We start from the raw sequence: 23,374 nt of genomic DNA on the forward strand, positions 1-23,374 counted from the left end.
AATGGTTATTTGCAGGACTACAGGGACAGCCTTTGGGAAAAGTTGGGTTTGTTGCTGCAGCACCCCTCAGAATTTGTACACATCACAGTGTGTGGTTTAAGAGATCCACATGCATTTAGTGGGTCAGTTATGACATTAAATCTATGCACTGCTGCCTCCAGTGTGTTCCTTTCCTCCACAAACCTGTTGATGATGCCCTACATTTGTTGTTCACATGCCCCTGTGCCCTAGGGTTGGCTGGTTAAGAGGGTTTGGGAAGGAGGAGAAGCCTGATGTCTGTCTGTGCAGTACAGTACAGGCTGGTTTTGTCTGGGCATTTTGGAGCCTACGGTCCCCCTGTGTGTGGTTAATCCACTGTAGAAATACCCCAGAGAGAGGTGGAGGGAGCAGCTCCACAAGGTGGGCTGGCTTGGTGTTTCCTCAAGGGCAGGGAAATGAGTTTGTTCTGCAGGTGTCTCTGGGGCTGCAGGGAGAGCACATCAGAGCTTTGGTCTGTGAGGAGTGCGGAGGCTGCAGTAAGGTCTGTGGGGAGCATCCCCCTGAGTCCTGTGTGTTAGGAGCCTCTGCTGGCCACAGACTCATTTCTGTTCACACAAGCGAGGTGTGCCCATAGGGTTTTCATTCTTGAGAGTGTCAGGTAGGCATTGGCAGGCTTTGTGCCCCCGCATCAGGAGTGCTGTGCTGGCCTTGGGGCTGGGGCTGCAGCAGGAGGAGGGGGAGGCCAGATGTGCCCCCAGGCTGCCTGCTTCCCCCCCGCCTTGCTAGGTATTGGGAGCTGAGAGCAGACTGCCACCAGCATCACCCCTGGTGTTGGTGAAGGAGGGCTGCCCCATAGTGTGATGAGGGGACATGTTGGTGTTTGCTCCATGACACAGGCTGTATGACATGCCCAATGCCAGGCTCCTCGGTGGTGGGGCAGGAGCTGGGCACTGGGAGCCGACCCAGCCTGGCCACAATGTGCACCTTCCCTGCCACGGCCCAGTCTGAGAACTTGGCAGTGAAGAATGTCCTGCTCTTCTCCTTTCCTATCCTCCTCTGGCTCATCTGAAGATCTAGTGATAGTGAGCACTTATATTTTATGTACTTATGTATTTGCCACTTGGAGCACACTGTGTGAAGTAGCAGAGGAGTCTTACAAAGACATTCCCATGAAAGACCATTCCGGTCTTTCATGAGACCTTCTCAGAGGCCTTTGCCCTTTGCCTTCTCAGATGTCAAAAGTTGCTGGCTGTTATCTGAGGGTTTGCAAATCAGAGATCTTTTTGCCTCTATCCTGCTGTCTGGCAAAGCATGTCCAGGGCAAAGTGTTTTTCCTTTTCTCCTGCCTGCCAAGCCACTGCTGGATGCGACCTGTGCTCCTGAAACCTTGGACTTTCACTCTCCTTGTTTGAACTGCTGTATTGCACCTGCACACTGAGATAGTGGACTTGAAATGGTTTGAAACTTGAAGAAGGGAGATTTAGGTTAGACATTAGGAAAAAATTCTCTCCTATGAGGGTTGAGAGACACCAGCACAGGTTGCCCGAGGAAGTTGTGGCTCCCCCCTGCCTGGAAGTGTTCAAGGCCAGGTTGGATGGGGCCTGGAGCAACATGGTCTAGTGGGATGTGTCCCTGCCTGTGGCAGAGGTGTTGGAACTAGATGATCTTTAAGGTCCCTTCCATCCCTGAAAATTCTATGATTCTATGAAATTAAAAGCAGACTTTTTTCTTTCTTTTCCTGGCTATTATTATTTCTAGGATGTTTGTTTATGCATTCGGTCATGGAAGCGTATGTGCAGACTTAGTGGACTTTACGTGGAAAATTTCTGGTGGCACCGGAAAGATCACTGCCTCTCGGGTTTAGCTCTGATAAATAAATTTTAATCTGAGTGAGATGGGGAGAGAGCAGGAGCATTCTCTAAAACCCAGACTGCAAACCAAGTAATTAGACCCTGCAGGTCGTCTGGCTGCCCTTTGCTTCCTACTCTGTAGTGGATTTGTCAGAATGAGGAGCAGTTACCTGACCTGGTGTTAATCCACTAAACACCTTAAGAGCAACTAAATCTGTGAGATGAGTGAATTAAGTCTGGAGTATATAACCTCATCCCAACTAATTATCCAATTGTTTTGCTTGAACGTCTGTTGTTATCTGTGTGGGCAGAGAGATTCAGCCTCTGAAGAGAGATGCAGAGTGTATTTTTGCATGCAAGTAGTATTTTCAGTGGCACGACTCTTCTACTACATATGGATGTTGTACAATCTTGTGCAACTATGCTTCACATGAGAGGGTCATTAGGTAACAGCACAGTTACTGTGCTAAGGATTGCTTGCAGGACTAAAGAGCTACTTTGTAAGGAGAAGGGCTTGTTCCTGCAAGATCACTGCAATATTGTGTATGTTCTTCTGATGTTCATTAAATCTATAGTAGTAAGAATCAAGCTGCATTTGCAGCTATGAACTCCATTTTGTAGGTTCACTAAGGCTTTCACGTATGGTAAATCAGCAACCCCTAGCTTGATTTACCTTAGTAGTAAAGCCAGAGAAGCCTGAATGTGCTTTTTTCTGCAAGTATGCAGTGTAAGTTGGGAAGTGGTTGGGAATTGTGAATTGAAGCTTCTGATTTTACACAGCTTTATTTTCTGAGATCTTTTTAAAAGTAGTGTTACAGCATGTTCATAACTAGGCTAAGAGATCCTTTAGAGCAACTGTGGTGACTGGGAGATCGGTGCTTCAGTGAAACTAATCTGGTAGCATTGGGATGGAAGCTTGAAGAATATTTTTCATTAAACTATTTGGAGGGAAGAAATGATAAATTTAGCACTTCAGTGAAAGAAATAAGCAACATGGAAAGCATGCCTTCATTGAACTGGACTGGATGGAGAGTGTGATTGTAGCTTCTGAATACATGAGAGAGCAGTTTAAAAAGATAACTGTTGAGCAAGTAAACTTCAGTTCTTGGCAACATACTGAGTAAATGACAAAGAGTGATTAAAAGTGCTGCCATGTAGAGTCAAGCTCATATGTTCTTGAATTTAATTTTTAAATAGCTTGGGTCTGTTCCCATTCAAAATCCAAACCATTGCAGAAACTGGTTCATCTGAAACTAATTTCAAATGTTTTTTTTTTACAGGCAAGTTTCCGTCTTGGTTATACTGAAGGTTTAACAAACTCTGTACTGAAGGTTTTACAAACCAAAAACATGGCTGTAGAATTGCAGAATGGCTGTATGTTTTTTGCACAGATCAATATTTTTAATAAATAACTTTTAAAATACTAAGTGCACATAAACAACTATAAATAACAACTTTGCTGCAGGAAAAGTTATGTGTTGACAGGCATTGTTGACAGGCACTTTTTTTTTTCTTTCAGGTGGTTCACTGCCCCATGAAGAATCCTCACTGGTTGTGAATAAAGGGGAGGAACTAAGGCTGAGATGCAACAAGGATGGACCTGTGACTTGGAATTTCCAGAACTCAGACCCATTAGCAAAAGCAAAGAGTTCCAATGAGAAAGAGTGGTACACCAAAAATGCAACAGTCAGAGACATAGGCAGATACATATGCAAAAGTAAAGGGAATATTGTCAACTCTTTTTATGTTTTTGTTAAAGGTAAATATCAATGAAGGTATTATTTGTGCTTCCCTCCTCCTTTTCACATTCCCAAAATAGTAGGACAGTAAATGCTGGAGAAGGGAATGAATCTGAGTTATAGAGAGAGAACACAGTCTGATAGAAAAAATCTTCCCTGTCCAGTAGAAAGAAAATTCACTTCCAGTTTTTCTTGTGATGGCCTCTCTTACTAGACCAAAGTTCTGGATGAGTTTCTCTTTACATCCCTGTTGTTTTCTGGTGCAGTGTACCTGAACTTTCTTTCTAGAAGCTAGCCAAGTGACCTGAATCAGTTGTGTGAGTCAGTTGTACTCTGAGGAAGCAAGCAGTATGTAGAAATGTCTTTAATTCCATGCCATCCATCAGTACAGTCATGTAAGAGTTGGCCCCAAGCTCTTGATTTACTGAGGCAGCTAGCTAAAGGATTTGGCTTTTTGAGGCTGCTCTCTCAGGCTTAAGCCAGCAGGCAGCAACGATTCCTCTGCCTGTAGCTCCTGATCTACCTTGTGACTGCTCAGAAATGTCTCAGATGGGGACAAAAAGTGTCTCTTCTCTGACACACTGTCATTCCTTTATCACCCTTCTTTTTTGTGCAGTGTTTTCTTGAGATTTCTTCCCTTCTTTTGTTGGCTTCTGATCTGTGGCTTCATCAGCTGCCCTCAGGTTGACAGGTTACCATGCCTGGCATTCCCTTTTCCTTTCCAAGGAAGACAGCTATTTTGCTTCTCCTACACAGTTCTGTTGGTCTTCCTTTCCTGTTTATGGAAAAAAAGTCCCACAGCATCCACTTTCCTGGAGGCAGTATTCCTTTTCCCAGCAGGCCTTGTCTCAAAGTCTTCTCTGAACCCTGCCAATCCTTTGAGAATTACTGCAAAGTTGTTTTCCAAGAGGAGATACCAGCACAGCACAGTGAAGAGTATTTTCCCAAAGGAAAATGTCTGACATAGTGACCACACAGTTAAAGAGTGCTCCTTTTACTGCTCCTGAGTTGTCCAAATAGCCATACGGCTACATGGATGAGTTTTTTTTGCATTCGGTGTTTCTCTGAGACTAAAGGAAATCCGGCATGTATTTTAGCTATATCTCACATACAATGTTGACTTTTTCTACCATGACTGTTCTCCTGAAGGTCATAGTAATTATCTCAGGCAGCTGTGTTCATTGAAATATTTGTGCCTCCCATTTAATGAGAGACTCCTTCACCTCAGGATAGCAGGCAATGCTCCCACTGAGCATGATTACAAAGCATCAGAGAAGTTGTGTGGCCCTCATGCAACATGTTGTTAATGTCTTCATCTTAATGGTGTGAAAAAGGTGCAGGCTTTACTTTGACAAGTTCCTGGCAATAAAATAAGTACATTTGTGAGGCTGGCTATCATTTTGCAATAGGCTTTGGCTTAATGTACTTTGCCCCTGTACTCAGCGCTGGTGAGGCCACACCTCGAGTACTGTGTCCAGTTCTGGGCCCCTCAGTTCAGGAAGGATATCGAGGTCCTGGAGCAGGTCCAAAGGAGGGCAACCAGGCTGGTGAAGGGACTCGAGCACAGACCCTATGAGGAGAGGCTGAGGGAGCTGGGGGTGTTCAGCCTGGAGAAGAGGAGGCTCAGGGGAGACCTCATCACTCTCTACAACTCCCTGAAAGGAGTTTGGAGCCGGGTGGGGGTTGGGCTCTTTTCCCAGGCAACTCTCAGCAAGACAAGAGGGCATGGTCTCAAGTTGTGCCAGGGGAGGTTTAGGTTGGATATTAGAAATAATTTCTTTACCGAGAGGGTGATCAGACATTGGAATGGGCTGCCCAGGGAAGTAGTGGATTCTCCATCCCTGGAGATATTTAAAAAGAGACTGGATGTGGCACTCAGTGCCATGGTCTGGTAACTGCAGTGGTAGTGGATCAAGGGTTGGACTTGATGATCTCTGAGGTCCCTTCCACCCCGCCAATTCTATGATTCTATGATTCTGTGATTCTATGAATGATATCTTGTATCACCTTGAAGGTGCTACCATGAGCCACAAGCACCCAAAATGGTTTCTGCTTTGAAGGAGGGAATGAAAAGAGAACAGGAGCAAGAACCTCAATCCTGTGCAACCCGAAGTGTTACATAAAATGGTGGCAGCTGTTATCTCTTATGTTCATTTACTAAAACCAAATTTTCTGTGCTTCTGTGACCAGGGGGTGACACCATGCTGACAGACTGTAGGCACTTAGTGCTTTCACCTTTCTGCTTTGGCAGAAAGTTTCTGTGTTGTGTCTATAGAAGGAATTTGTGTCCATATCAGTGCAAGTATTGAGCATCAAGAAATTCCAGTCACCTACATAAGAGAGAAAAATCTCTTGACTTTGATTTCAGGTCTTTTCAGATGCAATCAATGATAAGCACCACCACATCTTGTGTTGAAAAACTCAGTTATGCCCAGAAAGCAAGTGCTACTCAAGGTGTACCTGGGTTGAAAAGCTGTGAAGGGAAGAACATGACCATAAACAGCCTTGTTCATGTCTGGATTTCCTAGATCAAATCCTTTTCTGTCTTCTCACTATGATATCTCTCTTCCAATGAGGGGTAGAAGATGGGAGGAGGGCACATCAATAATTCTCTTTATCCTAGTGAAGGCCTTCCCTGGAATTTCAGATTTTAGTGAAAAAACATCTTTGTTCCTTTCTTGTATTTTCAAAAACATCTTTCTGGGTTTTTTTCTTGGGTAGTTATACTCTCTGCATGGTGAAGGAAGGTATCTTGGCTTTGTGCATATTGGAGAAAAAGTGAATTGAGAGGAAACCCATCAGATAGGTCTCTGTCAGCAGTGACATTTAGATGAGCTCCTTTAGTCCATGCTTTTCCAGCTCAGGAAGCTATTCATAGCATTTCTCTAAGTGTCCCCTTGTGCAAAACATCACAGGTTGGTTCAGTTCAAACATGCTTTACTTTTTCATTTGTTAGTAGTCTCCAACCTCTAGTACTAAGCTTAGTCTTCAAAGCCTTTGCTTGAGGAGGGCTTCTTGAGTGTCAGTATCAGAGGTTAAATCTGCACCCTCACCCTAAGCTAGAAACCAGTCAGTAACTTCTCTGTTCAGTGATAAGCACCCTTTGACTTTGTATTTCCTAATTGCTTCCATAAGTGTGCCATGCATTATTCTCCCCCTTTGACTTAAACCACATGTACATTGTCATCTTACCTTGTTTAAGTTATAGTTTGTTGGTCTCTACTCATTCAAGTATGAAGACAGTTTGCAAAAAAGAAAGAAAAATTTTCCCACTGTTTCTGCATTTCTGATTCATGATACTTTGCAGAGAGGGCATATGGGAGTGGAAATAAACTTTTACAGAGTGTCCTTCACCATACCATTCTTCATTTTTTGTTTGCTAATAATGGCCAGGTTCTTGGCATTTCAGGGTCATCACTTGTCATGGGCTTCAACTTTGGTTGTAAAAGTGTTTAAAGTATTGTACATTTGTGTACTGTGGTTGGCTGAGATTAAATGCTTTAGAAAAGTTACCTTGTGAAAGAAGCATTGCATGACAATTTTTCAGTCAGATATGCTGTTTGTATGCCCATTTTTAATTTTTTTAAAGGAGGCTAAAAATAACCCCTGCTTTCAGGACTGGGAGAGAGAGAGAGAGAGAGAAGTTTTTTGGTGCTTCCTCTGGTAGCAATGTGTGCTCATTTAGATTGCATATTTTACAGAAGTGAAAACCATAATTTAGGTGCTTTTCAACTTCCATTTGCTCATAAATTTCTTCAAAATCCTCCTGTGGGCACGAAACCTTACAGCCCTGCCACTGGCTAAAAGCAAATTACTTTTAATGCTCTGTGAAAATCTGTTTACTGTTGTTGGGGGTGGAGGGTGGAAGTTTCAAAGCTAAACAAAGCAAAAAAAATTTTTCTCCCTCTCCAAATAAAAAAGCAGTCAGTATTTTTAGTGCACATGATTCTTTAGTGTGTCTGCTTTCAAATGCTGCTGCACATCTCCTGTTGTGCTGCTCTTTTATGACAAAATTTAATGTCTCTTGGTAAACACAGATTGGGTCATACACAGTTTTACTGGCTAAATGTAAAACTTTTTTTGATGTTAAGTGGCCAATTGTAGAGTTAAGGTCATCAGAAGTTCCTTGTGCAATGTCAGCTTCCCTGACAGGTCTCTGCATTTCTTCACAGATCCAGACGTGCTCTTCCTTGTTGATTCTCTGATCTATGGAAAAGAAGACAGTGACATCCTGCTGGTGTGCCCGCTAACAGATCCAGATGTTTCGAATTTCACTCTGAGAAAATGTGATGGCAAACCTCTTCCCAAAAATATGACTTTCATTCCCAATCCCCAGAAAGGCATCACTATAAAGAATGTACAGAGGTCGTTTAAGGGCTGCTACCAGTGCTTGGCCAAGCACAATGGAGTTGAGAAAATATCAGAGCGCATTTTCCTGAATGTGAGGCCAGGTAACAGGATTTTTGCCTTTTTGTAAAGCAGCTGATTTTATCCTTCACCTCCCAGGGTCTGATGGGAAGTTCTTTGAAGCTTCACCTTGTTTTCTGGCCTTGTCCTGGAGAAGCTGGAGATGGTGATCTCCTCTGTAGGCTTCTGCCCAAAGTCAGAGGTGCTTGCTCACCAGGGAATTATTCTGTGGTGCCTGTGGCCACTGCAGGTTATCCAGAGGAAGGCAGTGGGCTTAGAAAACTGGTTCCTGGGTAAGATGTTTGGGGGCACAGCTTTACTATGTGACACTTGGCTTGTGGCTGTGCTGAGTAGGTTTAGCCTTGATCATTTTTATTTTCTGTTCCTGGTGATTTCCAGGTGCTTTTCTTTATCAATTCTAAGAAACGTGGGTTGTGCTGTTAAACTTGGAGGAGAAGCCAGCACCCTGATGTTTGGACAGGTTTGTGCAAGCAAGGTGGAGGTGTGGATGCCTGACTCACCTGTCATACACAATTGACAGCAGGAGGAACTGATTCATGGCATTGAAGAAGGGAGATTCAGTGGAGAGGCAGAGCTTGAGGGAACAAAGGGACATTGTTGGCCCCTTCTTGGGGAAGAGTCATTAGAAAGCTGTAAGTTGGAGGGGAACCTGGTTGACAGTCGACTAAATGTGGGTCAGCAGTGTGTGCAGGTGGCCAGGAGGGGCAATGGCATCCTGGCTTGTATTAGGAACTCGGTGGCCAGTAGGAATAGGGAGGTGATCATCCCTCTGTACTCAGCTCTGGTGAGGCTGTGTCTTGGGTACTGTGTTCAGTTCTGGGCCCCTCACTATAGGAGGGACAGAGAAGTGCTGGAGCATGCCCAGAGAAGGGCAACAAAGCTCCTGAAGGGCCTGGAGCACAAGTCCTGCGAGGAGTGGCTGAGGGAGCTGGGGGTGTTTGGTCTGGAGAAGAGGAGGCTGAGAGGAGACCTTATTACTTGCTTATTGCAACCTCCAAGGGAGGTTGGAGCGAGGAGGGAAACAGCCTCTTCTCCTTAGTAAACTGTGATAGGACCAGAGGAAATTGATGGAAGCTGCACCAGGGGAAGTTTTAGGCTGGATGGTAGGAAACGCTTCTTCACCGAGAGGGTTGTCATTGGAATGGCCTTCCCAGGACGATGGTGGAGTCACCATCCCTGGAGGCATTTAAAAGACATTTGGACCTGGTCCTAAAGGACATGGTTTAGTACTTAGATTATGGTGTCGGTCAAAGGTTGTACTGGATGATCTTGGAGGTGTCTTCCAACCTAAATATTCTGTGATTTTTTTGTCTTCATGAGTGAGGATGGTCACAAGAGCAACCATGTGCCCAGATCACGATGAAGTCTGTTGTGGCTGAGCTGCCAGATGTACCACTGAGCTCTGCAAATGTGTTGATGATGCCCTACATTTTTTCTTCACGTGCCCCTGTGCCCTAGGGTTGGGTGGTTAAGAGGGTTTGGGAAGGAGGAGAAGCCCGATGTCTGTCTGTGCAGTACAGTACAGGCTGGTTTTGTCTGGGCATTTTGGAGCCTACGGTCCCCCTGTGTGTGGTTAATCCACTGTAAAAATACCCCAGAGAGAGGTGGAGGGAGCAGCTCCACAAGGTGGGCTGGCTTGGTGTTTCTTCAAGGGCAAGGAAATGAGTTTGTTCTGCAGGTGTCTCTGGGTCTATGGGGCTGCAGGTAGAGCTTTGGTCTGTGAGGGGTACAGAGGCTGCAGTAAGGTCTGGGGGGAGCAGAGGGCATCTCAAGTGTACAGCATGCTTGACAAATGGAAAAGGCCTTTTTCCTAGTGATTTGGAAACTCCCAATATAGTGTATTTTAATGAATACTAAATTTTAATTAGTGGGATGAGAACAAAAGTTTAATCAGCATAAGCATCTCTGGTATTCTTTGATGATAAAAATCAAATCTGGTTGTGCTATCTGTTGTTTATTCTGTAATAATTTTTTTAAAACTGTTTTTTAAGCTATGTCCAAAGAAAAAAAACAGGAGATTGACATAACTGACATTTCATTGACATAGAAGAGTGTGAGTTATAGTATTGGACAATTATTTTTTTATGGGATAAGAGTCTGCACTTGCTCCGTACAGCGGTGACTGCAGATGGGAGGGTGCATGGGATCCATCACCAGCGTCCCAGGGATGGTGGGCTGCTCTAGGTGACTGGTGGGACCTGGGTACCCTGTCTGCATTCCCTTCCTATGGGAAGCATCTGCTGGAGGCCATGAGCAGCAAAGCAGTGTTGTCATCATTAGTAATTACTGCCCTGTTCAGTTCAGTCCTTATTAAGCTCTCCTGATAAAAGTTCTCACAGTTTCTCCTTGGCTCAAGATTTAAGTGTGTTGAAGACACTGTGTTAGGCAATGTTTCTGTAACCATTACTGTGACACTCAGACCCCCAGGCCTGAAGTTCTGTTAGAAAGATAGAAAAGGCATTAATTAAACAAGGATCTTTGCAGGCATACTCGGGCATAGACCATCCCTGCTGTGATAGCACAGGAAATGCTTATGTCCAGTCCTTCTCAAAACGATGAGGGGTGTTATGGCCTTACAGCTTTTTTTTTAGTAGTCCATCATTCTGGTAGTTGAGAACTTTCTGTGTAGTTGAGAACAGCACACCTTCTGTACCATCTTCCTCTTGTCTCTTGGGTGCTGTTGAATGCCAGAGGGGAATTTTTATGTGAGCTTTTATATCTGAAGTGAACAAACATGTTTCTTTGTTCTCTTCCTTAGCCACTTACGTAGGAACATGAGGAAAATGTTATTGTTAAAGTATGAATGGCTGAAAAGAGTTGCATTTGCCTAAGCTTTGTACAGTTTACTTATGGCAACTACAAAGCCTATGTCAGATGCAGGAAGTGAGTCTGGAAGGCCTTATCTGATATATTTTGCATTCATGGTTTGAAAGTGAATCTTCCTGCTTAAAAGGCAGAATGGGCAGTTCACTGGAGTCTTGTAAATGAGGAAAAATTGACAAAAAGGCTAAAGAAGACAGAAACACTGTGGAGGGAACAGAGGAAGTATCTGAAGAGCTGAAGAGCTTTGCTAAGATAAGAGACACATAGTCCTCTTTTTTTTTATTTACTTGAGTGTTGACAAGACACCCTGAAGCAGAACAGGGCCACAGCTAACCCATGGCTGCTTATAATCACTTAGCTCTTTGGTGATGAAGTTGTCCATGGCCTCTGTGAGCCACCACCATGAGCAGAGGTTGTGGTGCTTCCTGAGGAAGGTGTGCTGAAGTCCTTGGGCTGTAGCTGTCCTTCCTACATTGTCCATCAGGGGCTTTTCAGGGATCTGTTGGATAATATTTCATGTTAGCTTTTGTAATAGGTAATTAAAAATTGCAGTTATCTAGAGGCTCTGTTTTTTTGGTGTCTGATCCTCACAGTGTTTTTGGTTCCAGAATGCAACTTCTTGATACCTGTCATGGAATGAATTGTCTCAGTGATGGTTCAGCATCATTCAAGTTGCTATGCTCTAACAATTATTATCTAACTTTAAGTGTAATTTGAAGGGAGATTGAAGCAGAAATGTGCTTTATATAAAGGAAATACTGTGTAATATGTTAAAGAAATTTTAATACCTCTCAGAGACCTGAAATTTTATTGGAAAATTTAGTGACTGTTGATTTTTATTTCCCTTTGGAAGCTCTGAAGCTAATGAAAAATAATGCACTTCTTAATTTTTTTCCAGTTCACAAAACTCTTCCTGTCATCACCTTATCCAAAAGCTACGAGCTTCTCAAAGAAGGGGAGGAATTTGAAGTTACATGTGTAATCACGGACGTGGATAGCAGCGTGCAGGCCAGCTGGGTTTCTCGCAGAAGTGGGGTGAGTTCTCTCTGAACTGTATCACGTGTGCCTCACACAGTACACAGACTCCCCACAGACATTCACGTGCTTGTCTTGGATACTTGAGGCTATGTCTGTCTGAATTTCCTGCATTTCCAAAGGTCCCGCAGACTGGTGAGGCCATGGCAACAGCTGGGCCATGCTCATGTGGATGGTTTGGAAGAAGAGCATCTGCACGGGCTTCTCCTCCCAAACAGAAATTAAAGTTGGGCTCTTCAATGTGAAGTTTAGGTGACCTCTGTTGCACTGCCTAAATACAGAAGCACGGAGTGCCTACACATCACATTGTAATCAATAAGAGCTGCAAATATCAACACATGGACTGCAGATTACATATTCTAGTTGTTATCATTAACAGTAAAATACCTGCTAATTAGCATGGGCTTGTATGTGACAGGAATAGTAGTAAGCATTCGCAGGAATGATTAATTCATTTAAATTACATGATGTGCCTCACTAACTGGGAAAGTTCTGAAAAATGAAACAGTGAACTGGCTTCTGTCTTCATTGATAGATGAAGTTACTGCCTGGCATCACCATATTAAATTACTGTCAGGCTAAGTACTGAAGAAGAGTTTTTTACTGGCAATTCAGTTATTATGCAGACATGGGGCAGGGAGACCCCCTCCCTTGGTCAGCCAGCTCCAGCTTTGAAATTGGCAGCAGGCATTTGGTTGTTTTTAAGGACACTTCTTGGTCTTCTGGGTATACCCTGAAATTTAAATGAATTAAAAGCCCTTGCGGGGATCTGTTAGTAACTCCTGCCAGATAGGCTCCCATGCTAACTGGTCTTTCTCTGATAACGATAGTGACCAGAATATGTAATTTTCAGTCCATGTGTGTATGGAAAAAAAAAGGCTTCTCTGATGCTGTGATGCTTGGGTAAATCACATCTCCTCAGGCAGATAAGAGAACAGGAGGCCCATTCCCTGGGGCTGGGCATGCTATGCTTAGCTAATCCACTGGCTCTGGCAGGGCTGCTCCCACTAAGTGCTCCCTGCTCCAGAATTTCCACCTTGTATCTCCAAAGGCTGAGGAGCTCTAAGTGACATGAAGGCAGCATGGGACATGCAGATGGGGCTTTTGGTCCTGTGCCAAGGTCAACTGCCTATCCTTTATCTGAGAACTTAATTTCATCTCTGATTCCCCTTCCTTTTCTTTGTTAGTATGTGATGAAATCAGGGCCTTCCCTTAATTTTTTTTTTTTTGCTTTATCACTTTTAGTTGTATGAGTAAGAGCAACAATGAAAATATTTTTGGCCAAATTATTTTGACCTTTTTGTCCTTTCAGGTAAATGACAGGAGGTGCTATATTTTAAATATTGATGATTAAATTTTGTACTGAAACAGAATTTTCAAAATTCATGTTTAAATAGATGTAGAATTACATTTTTTCCTGAATAGGTAAGAGGACAAAACTCCACAATATGACTGATATTATCTCCAGTTTGGGAAATTATGAGACTTGTTATGAGCAAGCACATCCATATAAAACCAACTTCTATTTGTGATTATTGTAGCTGAAGAGGAACTAAAATTGCGTTGAGGTGAAATTTGTTTAGCAGCTCTTGAAACCTCCAAGAACTGAAATCATCCAGCTAGAAAATCACAATAATTCCATGTCTGCATTTGGATTAATTGATGTAAATTTATCAGTCTTTCCAGTTGCATGTGAGCATTCTCATAGAAACTAAAATCAACACCTCATAGCTTTTTTTTCTCCTGTGCATACGTAGGCATAGGGCTTTGAAAAGAGAATGAAGTTTCCAGTTATCTTTAAGAGTAATCTGGTTTGCCATGGATCAAGAATCAAGAGTGGGTACCAGAGGAAGGACACCATGTAAAACCTGTTACCCGCAGGTCTCTCTGCCATATATCTGCAAGGAAATGCCTTGGACTGGAAGCCCAATTTAAAATGAAGCTCCAGCACCTTAATTTCTCTCTTGTCATTCACTGGGAAGAATTTGTAACCAGTAGAGAGCTGAGAGATCTTTAGGCATCACTTGAGTGGTGAGCTACGCTTGAGAACTGCAACGATTTTTTCTGAAAGCTGCAGCTACTGAGCATTGGGAAGTCAAGACCCAATGATGATTTTGTATCAATCCCTATACCTAGAAGCACTGTTCATGCAAATAAAACCTTCTGTTGCTTCTTAACTTCCTCAGTGTTAGCAATTAGCCAGAGTTAGGTGGGTCTGACCTTAGGCACAACACCCATTTCTCCATATGGCTGAAATATTTAAACAAATTAGAATTTCAGCTTTGTGGGCTTGGACTGATCTCTTCTGTTTGGCTCTCTTGGAGCAATGAACACACGTGTATTTGTGCCTGACAGTGGAGCTTGAGGAGGGAAAAAAGAAAGAATAAGGGGAGGGGATAGAACTTTGGAGAGGACATTTATCTCCCAGAGACAGCTGATCACACATTTGTTTTGCATGGAGGGAATCTAGTGACAGGTTTGAGATGCTGGCTTATTATTCCGGCTTAAAGTTATGAATATTAATATGGTAAAGTTATAATTACTTCTATTTTTAATTTATCTAGCAAAGATGCTGCATACACAGTGTTTTAGATGTTAATTGTTTTTTACCGACAGATTGTTACAAGCAATAGCAGAAATTTGGGTGATTATGGATACGAGAGGAAATTAACATTGAACATCCGTTCAGTGGGAGTTAATGATTCTGGAGAATTCACATGCCAAGCAGGAAACCCTTTTGGAAAAACCAACGCCACAGTAACCTTGAAAGCACTAGGTAAATAGTTCTTGTAGATATCTTAACATTTCTAGGAGCAGGAGGTGGAAAGCAAGAATGCTGGGGAACCTTCCTTTCCTTCTCTCTCCTTCTCCCCCAAGCTTAATGAGTAAAGTTGCTTTATCAAAAGCTTATTTCTGACTAGTACCACGTGGGGTGGCTCAGGAGGTGTGCAGTGCATACAGCTAGTTGAATTTCTATAACCCTTTGCATGATACTGGAATGTGATACTGCAACAACCACCCAATGGTCTTCCATCTCTCTGTTTTTTCTCATCCTTCCTGGTTTAATTTTAAATTTAGCCCAGTCTTAATGAAGCAAGTAATTTACCTTTGCCTGGTACTGTCCCTACGCTTAAGTAATTTGTCAGCAAAAGGTCAAAGAGTATCTTTAATACCTGCCTTCCAAGCACAGGGGATTTTGTTGACATTGGCAGGTCAGTGTTTTTTTATGTAGAAGCTATATTTAAAATAATGCCATGAGGAATGTTTCAGGGTGCATAGGCAGCATGAAGTAGTTCCAGAGTTCACCCTCATAGCAAACCCACTGTCCATCTCTTAGCACAAGTTTTGGATTATGTCCCTTAACAATGAGCAAACTTCCTCCCTCCTCTTGTTTAGTAACAGACTTGTTTAGAATCTATGATGTATTAACTTGGGTGGCATGCAGTGCCTTTTGCATTTTAAAGCTGCTGAAAGCTGCTAATTTGATAAAATGAGGCCAATTAAGGACACGTTGGTGTAGTTAGTAAGAGCATGCTGAAGAAGTCTGTGTAGTTGGCTACAAGTGTTTCAGTTCCTCACCACTTAAGGGTATAGTAACTGGGGGAAGTGTAGCCTTGGATCCTTTTTCCTTTTCAAATCTGTTTTTCTGTGGTAGATACTACTGCAACATAGCTTGTTTTGCTTTCCCTGGTAACTTAAAGAAAATAGAAGTGTTTGACCTATTCAGGTCAGAGCAGCAGAGGCTTGAGAGCCCTTTAAGGTGCTCTCCCCATTTGATGGTTCTTATCAATGGGAATGTTTCTCTCTCTCTCTCTCGTGTTTTTTTTTTTTTTTTTTTTTTTTTTTTTTTTTTTTTTTTTTACAGGAGATACTAAATTCATACGTAAAAGAGCAAAACAGTGCTTCATACTTCAGTATGAAAGAGAATCTTTTTGCCCAGAGGAATAATATGAAAGCTTTTATTATAAGAGGAGGGAAGTTCTTAACTACAGAAATTTTTAGGACTACTGTGTATGCAAATGTGGCTTTAAGATACATTGATTTTGGAAGGCATGGGGACTAAAATAAAGTGCAGCATTATAAAAAGGTGAAAATAGAGTAACAAAATTGTCTTTAGTAAAATTCAGAGTGTGTATTTAGTAAGAAATGCCAGAGAAAAGCTGGAATCTTTCCTCTTTGGGATACTTTTCTTTCCTCATCGTCTCAAATTTGACTTTAAATAAAATAAACTTGTTTCCTGGATTCCTTTCACCGTTCATTGTCAAACTGTATGTATTTACCTAAACTGTGCCAGATCCCAGGGTCCTTGGATGTAGTGTAGTAGAGAGATCCTGGGGTTGTCCTAAATCCCTGTGGCTTTAACATTAGTCAAAAAATTTGCAACAAATAATGGGTAAATTTGGTAAAATTCCTAATTACTTTTTTTAACAGTTGATTCATCTAACTGTAAACAGCTTCTAGAATTGTGTTTCAGGGACCAATAGCACAATCATAACATTTTATCTGCAGGCTCTTGGGTCCAATTTTGAATCTGGGTCGCACGGGGGATCCTGTGTTTATAGAGAAAATAGAAAAAAGCTCTGTGAAGTAGCTAAAAATCTTCTGTTTCCAGATTTAAAAACTTAGTCTCTGTTGTAATGATGGAGAGAGTTTTAGAGCATACCTGCCTGTTGTGAGTTTACTTCAGTCTTTCTTCTCCAAAGCAGTTGTCAAGTACTCTGGCAGCTCCATATGCTTTCACCAGGGTCCACTGGCTCTGGTTTTACCCAGCTCAGGTACCTAGCTGGTCAGAGCAGCTTGATTACTAGAAAGTAATCTAAAAAAAAAAAAGCAGAGAAAAGAAACAGAGATCTCAGATTGACTCTTGTTATAAATACAAGCTTTCTCAGTAAATGTGTTTCCTTGTAATTGCAACCTGACTGTCAGACTGATAATTCCCATATGAATTTGTGTAATAGGACTGAAAAATTTGTCTTTTCAAAGTGAATAATCCTAATGCTGATGAGTTTATTAATGAAATTAAAGCCACTGCAGTGAGGATGCTGCTCCACATGATATTATGGAATGGAACTGCACAATGATAAATGGTATCTGCCAGATAAAAGATTAAGACCCAGCAGTAGATGAACAAAAATGCCTTAGCTTAAGACAATTGGTATCCAGGCCTGTGAACTTAGCACATTTTTCTCTAATTACAGTTTTTAATAGCTTCATTTGTAATGTTGTTCTTAATTACACTTGACAAAGAAACCTTAAATACTCTAGTCTACTGTAATAAATTATCAATTAGTCTTTCTTTTTTCTTAGTATTTCTTTTGTACCATGCATATAGTGACTCTGGTTTTTGGAAAAATGTAAAAACTTGAGTAGAGGCAAGCACATGCTTGTATTTTTCCAAAAGCAAATAGAAGCTATTTTTCACCAGGGGATGGAATTATTTCTGTTAGGGAACTAAAGGCTGCTTGAAGTCCTGTGCCTCATTGCTATACATAGCTACTAGCCTTGGTTTTGGCAGGTGAGGGTTCAAGTTCTGCTTTGAAGATAAGGTTTCCTCTTTCATATCTGAATTTTTGATACCTTGATCCTGAAGTAGTCTTAAGTGTGGTTAGACAACTGTCAGTCTTCTAAATGGCCCTGAAATTTTTTCTGTTCTGTTGTTCTGACCATCAGCTAAAGGATTTGTCCGTTTGTTTGCAACAATGAATACCACAATAGATATAAATGCAGGGCAAAATGGAAACCTAACAGTTGAATACGAGGCATATCCAAAACCAAAGGAAGAAGTCTGGATGTACATGAACGAAACATTACAGAATTCATCTGATCATTATGTCAAGTTCAAGACTGTGAGCAATAACAGGTAATATGAAGGACTGTAAGTGCTATTCATTTCACTCTGGTACAGTAAACTAGAGTCTGCTCTGGAAAGACAAAAGTGTAAATGGTGAGAAAATTGTGCTTATAAAAGATCTCCTAGTCCATGTTGCTTACCAAAATAATTAGTGCAAAGTCTGCTACCCTACGTTTGGAATAGCATTGAGCTAACCACACCATAGAATCATAGAATCATAGAATTGGCTGGGTTGGAAGAGGACTGGTGGGCCACAAACTTATGACTCCACTACAGGATGCCATTCCTGCACAATGAGCAAAAATAACAATATAAAGCTGTTTATGTGCACAGCCTTCCTTCACTACCACAGCAGAACCCAGTTTTCTGGACAAAAGCTCGTGCTTTTATTTCTGCTGTGCACTGTTCTCTCCTGAGCCCTGGTCCTCCAAAACTCCAGTGTAGCACCCAGCACATGCAGCCTGGGGTCTGTGCTTGGGTTCCCTCCTCAGTGAGAAAAGGAGCAGGTAGGGGTGCATGCATGGGAGCTGAGCCTGGTGCTCAGCTGTGGTGTGGGCATGTGTCTGGGTGTTAGAAGGGGCAAAACTTTTGCATGCTGCAGTGCAAAGGCATATGTAATGCCAAGATCAAATGCTGGCATGGACAGGTTCTATCAAAGAAAGCAGCGCTCTAATAATTCATGCTTGAGATTCCATACAGCAATCCCCTTTTCACTGCAAGTTATGAGTATTGGTAATGCTTAATTTTTTTCTTTACAGTTATACAAGTGAACTTCACCTTACCCGATTAAAAGGAACAGAAGGAGGCATTTACACATTTTTTGTGTCCAATTCTGATGCCAGTTCCTCTGTAACATTTAATGTCTATGTGAAAAGTAAGTAAAGTGAACAGTCTGAAATATTTCATTATCACAGTTATTGTATTTTGTACAACATAATGTATGCACAAGATGTCACAGTGTGGTTCAGCATATGAGAAGCTTTCTGCAGTGAAGCATATTCTGGAAAACTATTTAAATGTCAGGCTATAAAAGTGCAGAGTACTTACACATATTCACCTACTATCCAGTATGACCTTCCATTCTAGCAAATGTATTCCAGAGGCTACTGGAGAGCAGATAGGTTTATACAGTAAAAAAACCTGTTACACCTGGAAAGATGATCTCAAAAATGAGTGTGTACCTCAAACCTTTTATAATTTAAGGTGGAACAGGATATATGGGGATTATAATTTGCATTTTTAGCAGGCAAGTTAAACTATTAATTGTCTTTAATTTTTTTTATTTAGATGCAGAGTTTGAAAGCTTGTCAGGAGAATTATCTGCTTCTGCCTTTTGGCATCTAAATACTTCTGAATAATAATATATAGATCTCCATTGTTTTACAGAAATCTGCATAGCTTTACAAACATGTGCGCTGTCATCTTTGGGACATGCTTGTTAAAAAAGAGTGTCAGTCCCAGTTCCAAACAGTATTCTTCAGACAAAAGCTAAACTTCAAAATTAATCCAATGAAACCTTCAGAGGGCCCTGTCCTTCTTATCAGAGCCATCCTGGTAGAGAATTTCATGCTTTTAGCAGACAAATATTGGCAGCTGCTAAAGGCCAAGCTTAAGGAAAATTAAGCCAGGAGGGGTTGCAGGCTGACTGGAGAAACTAAGGCAAGGTAGACAGTGATGCCTTCAAGCCCCAGCACGATGTCTTTCTGTATAGAAAGTGAGTGAATGTACTGCAAGTGTATTTCTGTGTGGATGATGTACTTCAGCAGCAATGCATCCTTCCCTGGGCATAGGCCAGTGGAACTGTTGAGACTTCCACAAATGCACAAAATCATAGGCAGTAATTTCTGAGTTCTTTTCATTTATCACTGAAGGTCAACATTTGTAGTATCACTGTTAGCAATGCTGCAGTTTGGGACTAGAAATGTCACTTGGACTCCTTTCAAAACATGGCATTTCTTCCTTCATCTGTGAACACTGTCATTTTTAGTCTTGTGTCTTTTCCATTTCCTGACTCTGATTTCTTAGATGAGGGCACTGATCCTTTGCCACCATGGATGAGTGTGGGTTACAGTCATGAGGGATAACTGTACTATTTTACAGATTAGCAGATCAAATCGTTCAGCCAAAAGTTCAATTTCTGGGAAGGAATGAGAGAAATTGCAGGTTCCCCATGCAGCTGTCAGTTCAGATGAGGCGGTGGTGGTGTTTTCTGGGTGGTGTTTTCTGACTTGCAGCATTATACATGTGCTTGGAGCAATAGGCTGCTCATGGGGCTCACAACTCTCCCAGGCTCTGCAGGCTGACTGGGAGCAGTCTGAGCACAATAACTTTAAGAAGTTTTGTCATCACAAAGTGTCAATTCTCAGTATTGAGCTCTGTGTTGCCACTTTTGAGGAACCTGTTACTTGGCAAAAGCTGAAAGAAAACCCCTAGGGTCATGGCTAAGAAACCAAACTAGGAACAGCCCAATGAAGCAGCATGGCCAAGGCAGAAGGAGCATGGATGGTTTAGTTCTTTTGAATGGCTTGTCTGTGCAACAAGTAGCCTTCAAGTCTTCTGTCTCGATTCAGCTGTTGATCTTGTAAGCAGTAAGATCAGCCTTGGAATGCAATCAAGACAGTTCAGCCATCTCAATATAGCCTAGGTTACCATGCACTATGGACTGGATGGACTTCAGGCATTCCAGAAGCAGATGGATTTGACTCACTTAACTCAAGAGTTTCTTATGTCATTTTGACTAAGCTTCTGCAAATACTTTTTCACTTTGAAGAGATTAAGTGAATTGATTTTTCTAGGGAGTTGTTTTTAAGAAAAATAATCTCGTGTTTTCAGTGGCTTGTAAGATACTCATCATTTAGGTGTGAAACACAAACTGCATGACAGTGTACCCTATTATTTGACATTGTGAGTTGTGTGAGTGGGTCAGATTCTGATCTAACAGTGTGCTCTGACCTGGCATTGTTGTCAGAGGAGAATTCGCATAAATTGTTGGGATGCAGCTCATGATGTTTACATGTATAGCTTGGGCAAGTAATCAGCAGAAAGTAATCAAACAGGTAAAACAGGATTCATAATCAAGAGAATTACTTCACATAAACAAAAATCAGTGCTGAAGCGTTTGCTGAAAGACGGGGCAAAGCCTGTGCAAGAAGCTTGGCATTGGATTTAAACACATTTAGCAATTGGTTATGCTAACCTGAAACAATACTGATTTGATTATAATGTAGTCAGTCAGAGTGTGACATGAAGTAAGTTAGGAAGTTACGAAAGTAACTTGTAAGTGTAAGTAGCCAAAAAAATAACATTAAAAAAAAAAGTAGCCACAAAGAACATTACAACATGACAAGCAGCATGCCCAACAGTTACAATTAAGAAATTGTAGAAATCTCTAGAGTAGCAAGGTACAGTGTGTCTAGCAATTGGAAGAGGAATCTTCTCATTAGTACCTGAATTCAGTGCAAAAAAATATCTGGGCTTAATTAAAATCAATAAAATGTTACCTTGCATGTGTTTGGGTACATGCTGCAAAGAGAAAACTGGTCACAGTTTTATAGATCATGTGAAGCCAAGCTCAGTGAATTTTCTGTCATTGGAATATGCAGTGAACAAATGAGGAAGAAGATTTGTTCCAATCAGAAAATGTGGCTACAAGAGGAAAGTTCTCTCTGACTGCAATGACAGACAATACCTATTAAATATTATTTTTAGGCATTTACTTTGTTAATGGTGAAGAAGAGCGAATTGTCAGTAGAAAGCAAATAAATGCACAAGAGCACTGAGTTAAATAGGAAATTGTTTTTGCTATGTTCATAATCAACATAAATAAAATCTGAAAATTAGTAAATAAACATAATGAAATTAGAAGTTTAAGATATCTAACGAATAATTACTGAAGGTGATAGGTATATATGCCAAATAATGTGATGAAACATTAAATATTTAAGGGGTTAAAGCTGGGACAGTAAGCAAAGTCTAGTCATTAGGAGCCTATCTGATACCAGGGGTAATTAGGCAGTGAAAGTAATAAAATCTAGCACCATAAAATCTCTTTTAAAAAGAAGATTCTGGGTGACAGCTTGGCATCTGTTTGCCAAAGCCAATCTATCTTTGCTCCAGCACCCCCCGGAGCACTTGTGCTGGTGGGTGAGGAGGAGGCTCTGGCTCCAGACCGGGGTGCAGGTGCTGAGACATTGAGACACGTGTGGCTTCATCCAGCAAACAGCTCAGCAGATGCCTCTGTCCCCTTGGGTACTGGCTATGTGGTCTCTTTGCTGCTGCCAGTGACATGCATCCCTTAATTTCTCTGATCTGAGGAGGTTTGGGAGCCCTCCATGCTAGTGGGGAGAGGTGGCTCAGAGTAATCACCACATCAGACTAATCACCACATCAGTGTTTCACCAGGAATATCAGGCATAGAGGTGCTCTCAGATCAACTGTTCCCAGGATGCTTCTGCAGTTCAGCATCCCAGACACCAGGACTGGACCCCTCACTGCCTGGCTCCTGGCATCCACAGTCTCGTCTCCCTCTGCTGCCGTGGGATATGTCCTCATGGACCCGTGGCTGGATACACAGGCTTTTATTGCACTATTTTTTTTACCACAGAAAAAAGCTTGACTAATATGGGCATTGTCTTTTCCTTCACTCAGAGTGTTAGATGCAGCCCAAATCTGGCACAATATTTATTCTGGGGCTTGATGTTAATTTTCCTTTTATGCTTGGCTTTTCATTGCTCTCATTTCTTGAGTTATGTTGTGTTGTAACGTTGTTTAAAACATAAGATAGACCTAAACAAATAGCTTGCACATGGTTAGTAGATTATCTAATTATAATTTCACAACCATTTTCATACGAGTTTCAGTAATGTGAGTTATGTGTATTTGTGAGCACTAAGGCTGGGTGAGATGCTGTGTGCTCTCAAAAGGTTCCTCACCAAGTGAGTAATGCTGAAAATCCATCTCAACATTTTGCAACAATGTTTGGTTCTTTGTGGTTTGCATAAAACACAACATGCGGATTTAGAAATGAAAGAACATTCGGTTCCTGTAACATGAGTCATGAGGAGATGCTATGTGATTGAGAATATATGTGTGCTTTATTGCCTCCAATTTAATCAGCAAGCAGAATATTCATTAAAAGCTATCCCTGTGCAGTAAAATCCAGTACATGGATTCTATCTGGACTAAATCTGTGTTTTCCCACAGTAGTCTGTGTACCTTCACAATTTTCTAGAATATTAGCAGTTCATCTTTCATTTCTGTAAAATTACATTAACTGATAATGGACTCTTGTACCTGTCAGGTACATTGCAGCATCATTGGAATATAGTCTGGTTTTCTCATTAATGTTTTTGGGGGTATTTGCAAGGAAACTAAGACAGTTATGGGAAACAAAGCTTCTCATAAAATTTTCTCAAAAAAATAGAACTTGCTATGTTGGTGGTGCCCTCAGCTGAAGGCCTATGTCATTGGACTAATGAGTGTAAAGGCCATTTGATCTCTCTGGTTTCCTGCCATAGTCAAAACAGCAGCTCCTGAATCAAGTGCAGGACCAGCTCTGGTGTAAGATGCAGCAGGAGGCATCAGCTGGCCAGATTGCTTTCTAAAATACCAAAGTAATCATGAATTATCCTTTGGAAAGCTAATATATTCAGCCAAATATTAGCTTCCTC

The 23,374-nt window shown here is 41.6% G+C and overlaps 1 protein-coding gene across 1 annotated transcript in view; it reads left to right on the forward strand.

Annotated features, from left to right (window-relative positions):
• The window catches only part of KIT (KIT proto-oncogene, receptor tyrosine kinase), a 55,848-nt gene that overhangs the window by 15,722 nt on the left and 16,752 nt on the right, over window positions 1–23,374 (forward strand). Inside the window, exons 2-7 of the mRNA XM_030449692.1 lie at window positions 3,349–3,588; window positions 7,741–8,019; window positions 11,718–11,854; window positions 14,471–14,630; window positions 17,525–17,714; window positions 18,464–18,579. Coding sequence (XP_030305552.1) covers window positions 3,349–3,588; window positions 7,741–8,019; window positions 11,718–11,854; window positions 14,471–14,630; window positions 17,525–17,714; window positions 18,464–18,579 — 1,122 coding nt within the window. The remainder of the gene's footprint in view (window positions 1–3,348; window positions 3,589–7,740; window positions 8,020–11,717; window positions 11,855–14,470; window positions 14,631–17,524; window positions 17,715–18,463; window positions 18,580–23,374) is intronic.

The sequence above is a fragment of the Calypte anna genome, chromosome 4A (genome assembly GCF_003957555.1).
Source record: "Calypte anna isolate BGI_N300 chromosome 4A, bCalAnn1_v1.p, whole genome shotgun sequence".
Classification (NCBI taxonomy): domain Eukaryota; kingdom Metazoa; phylum Chordata; class Aves; order Apodiformes; family Trochilidae; genus Calypte; species Calypte anna.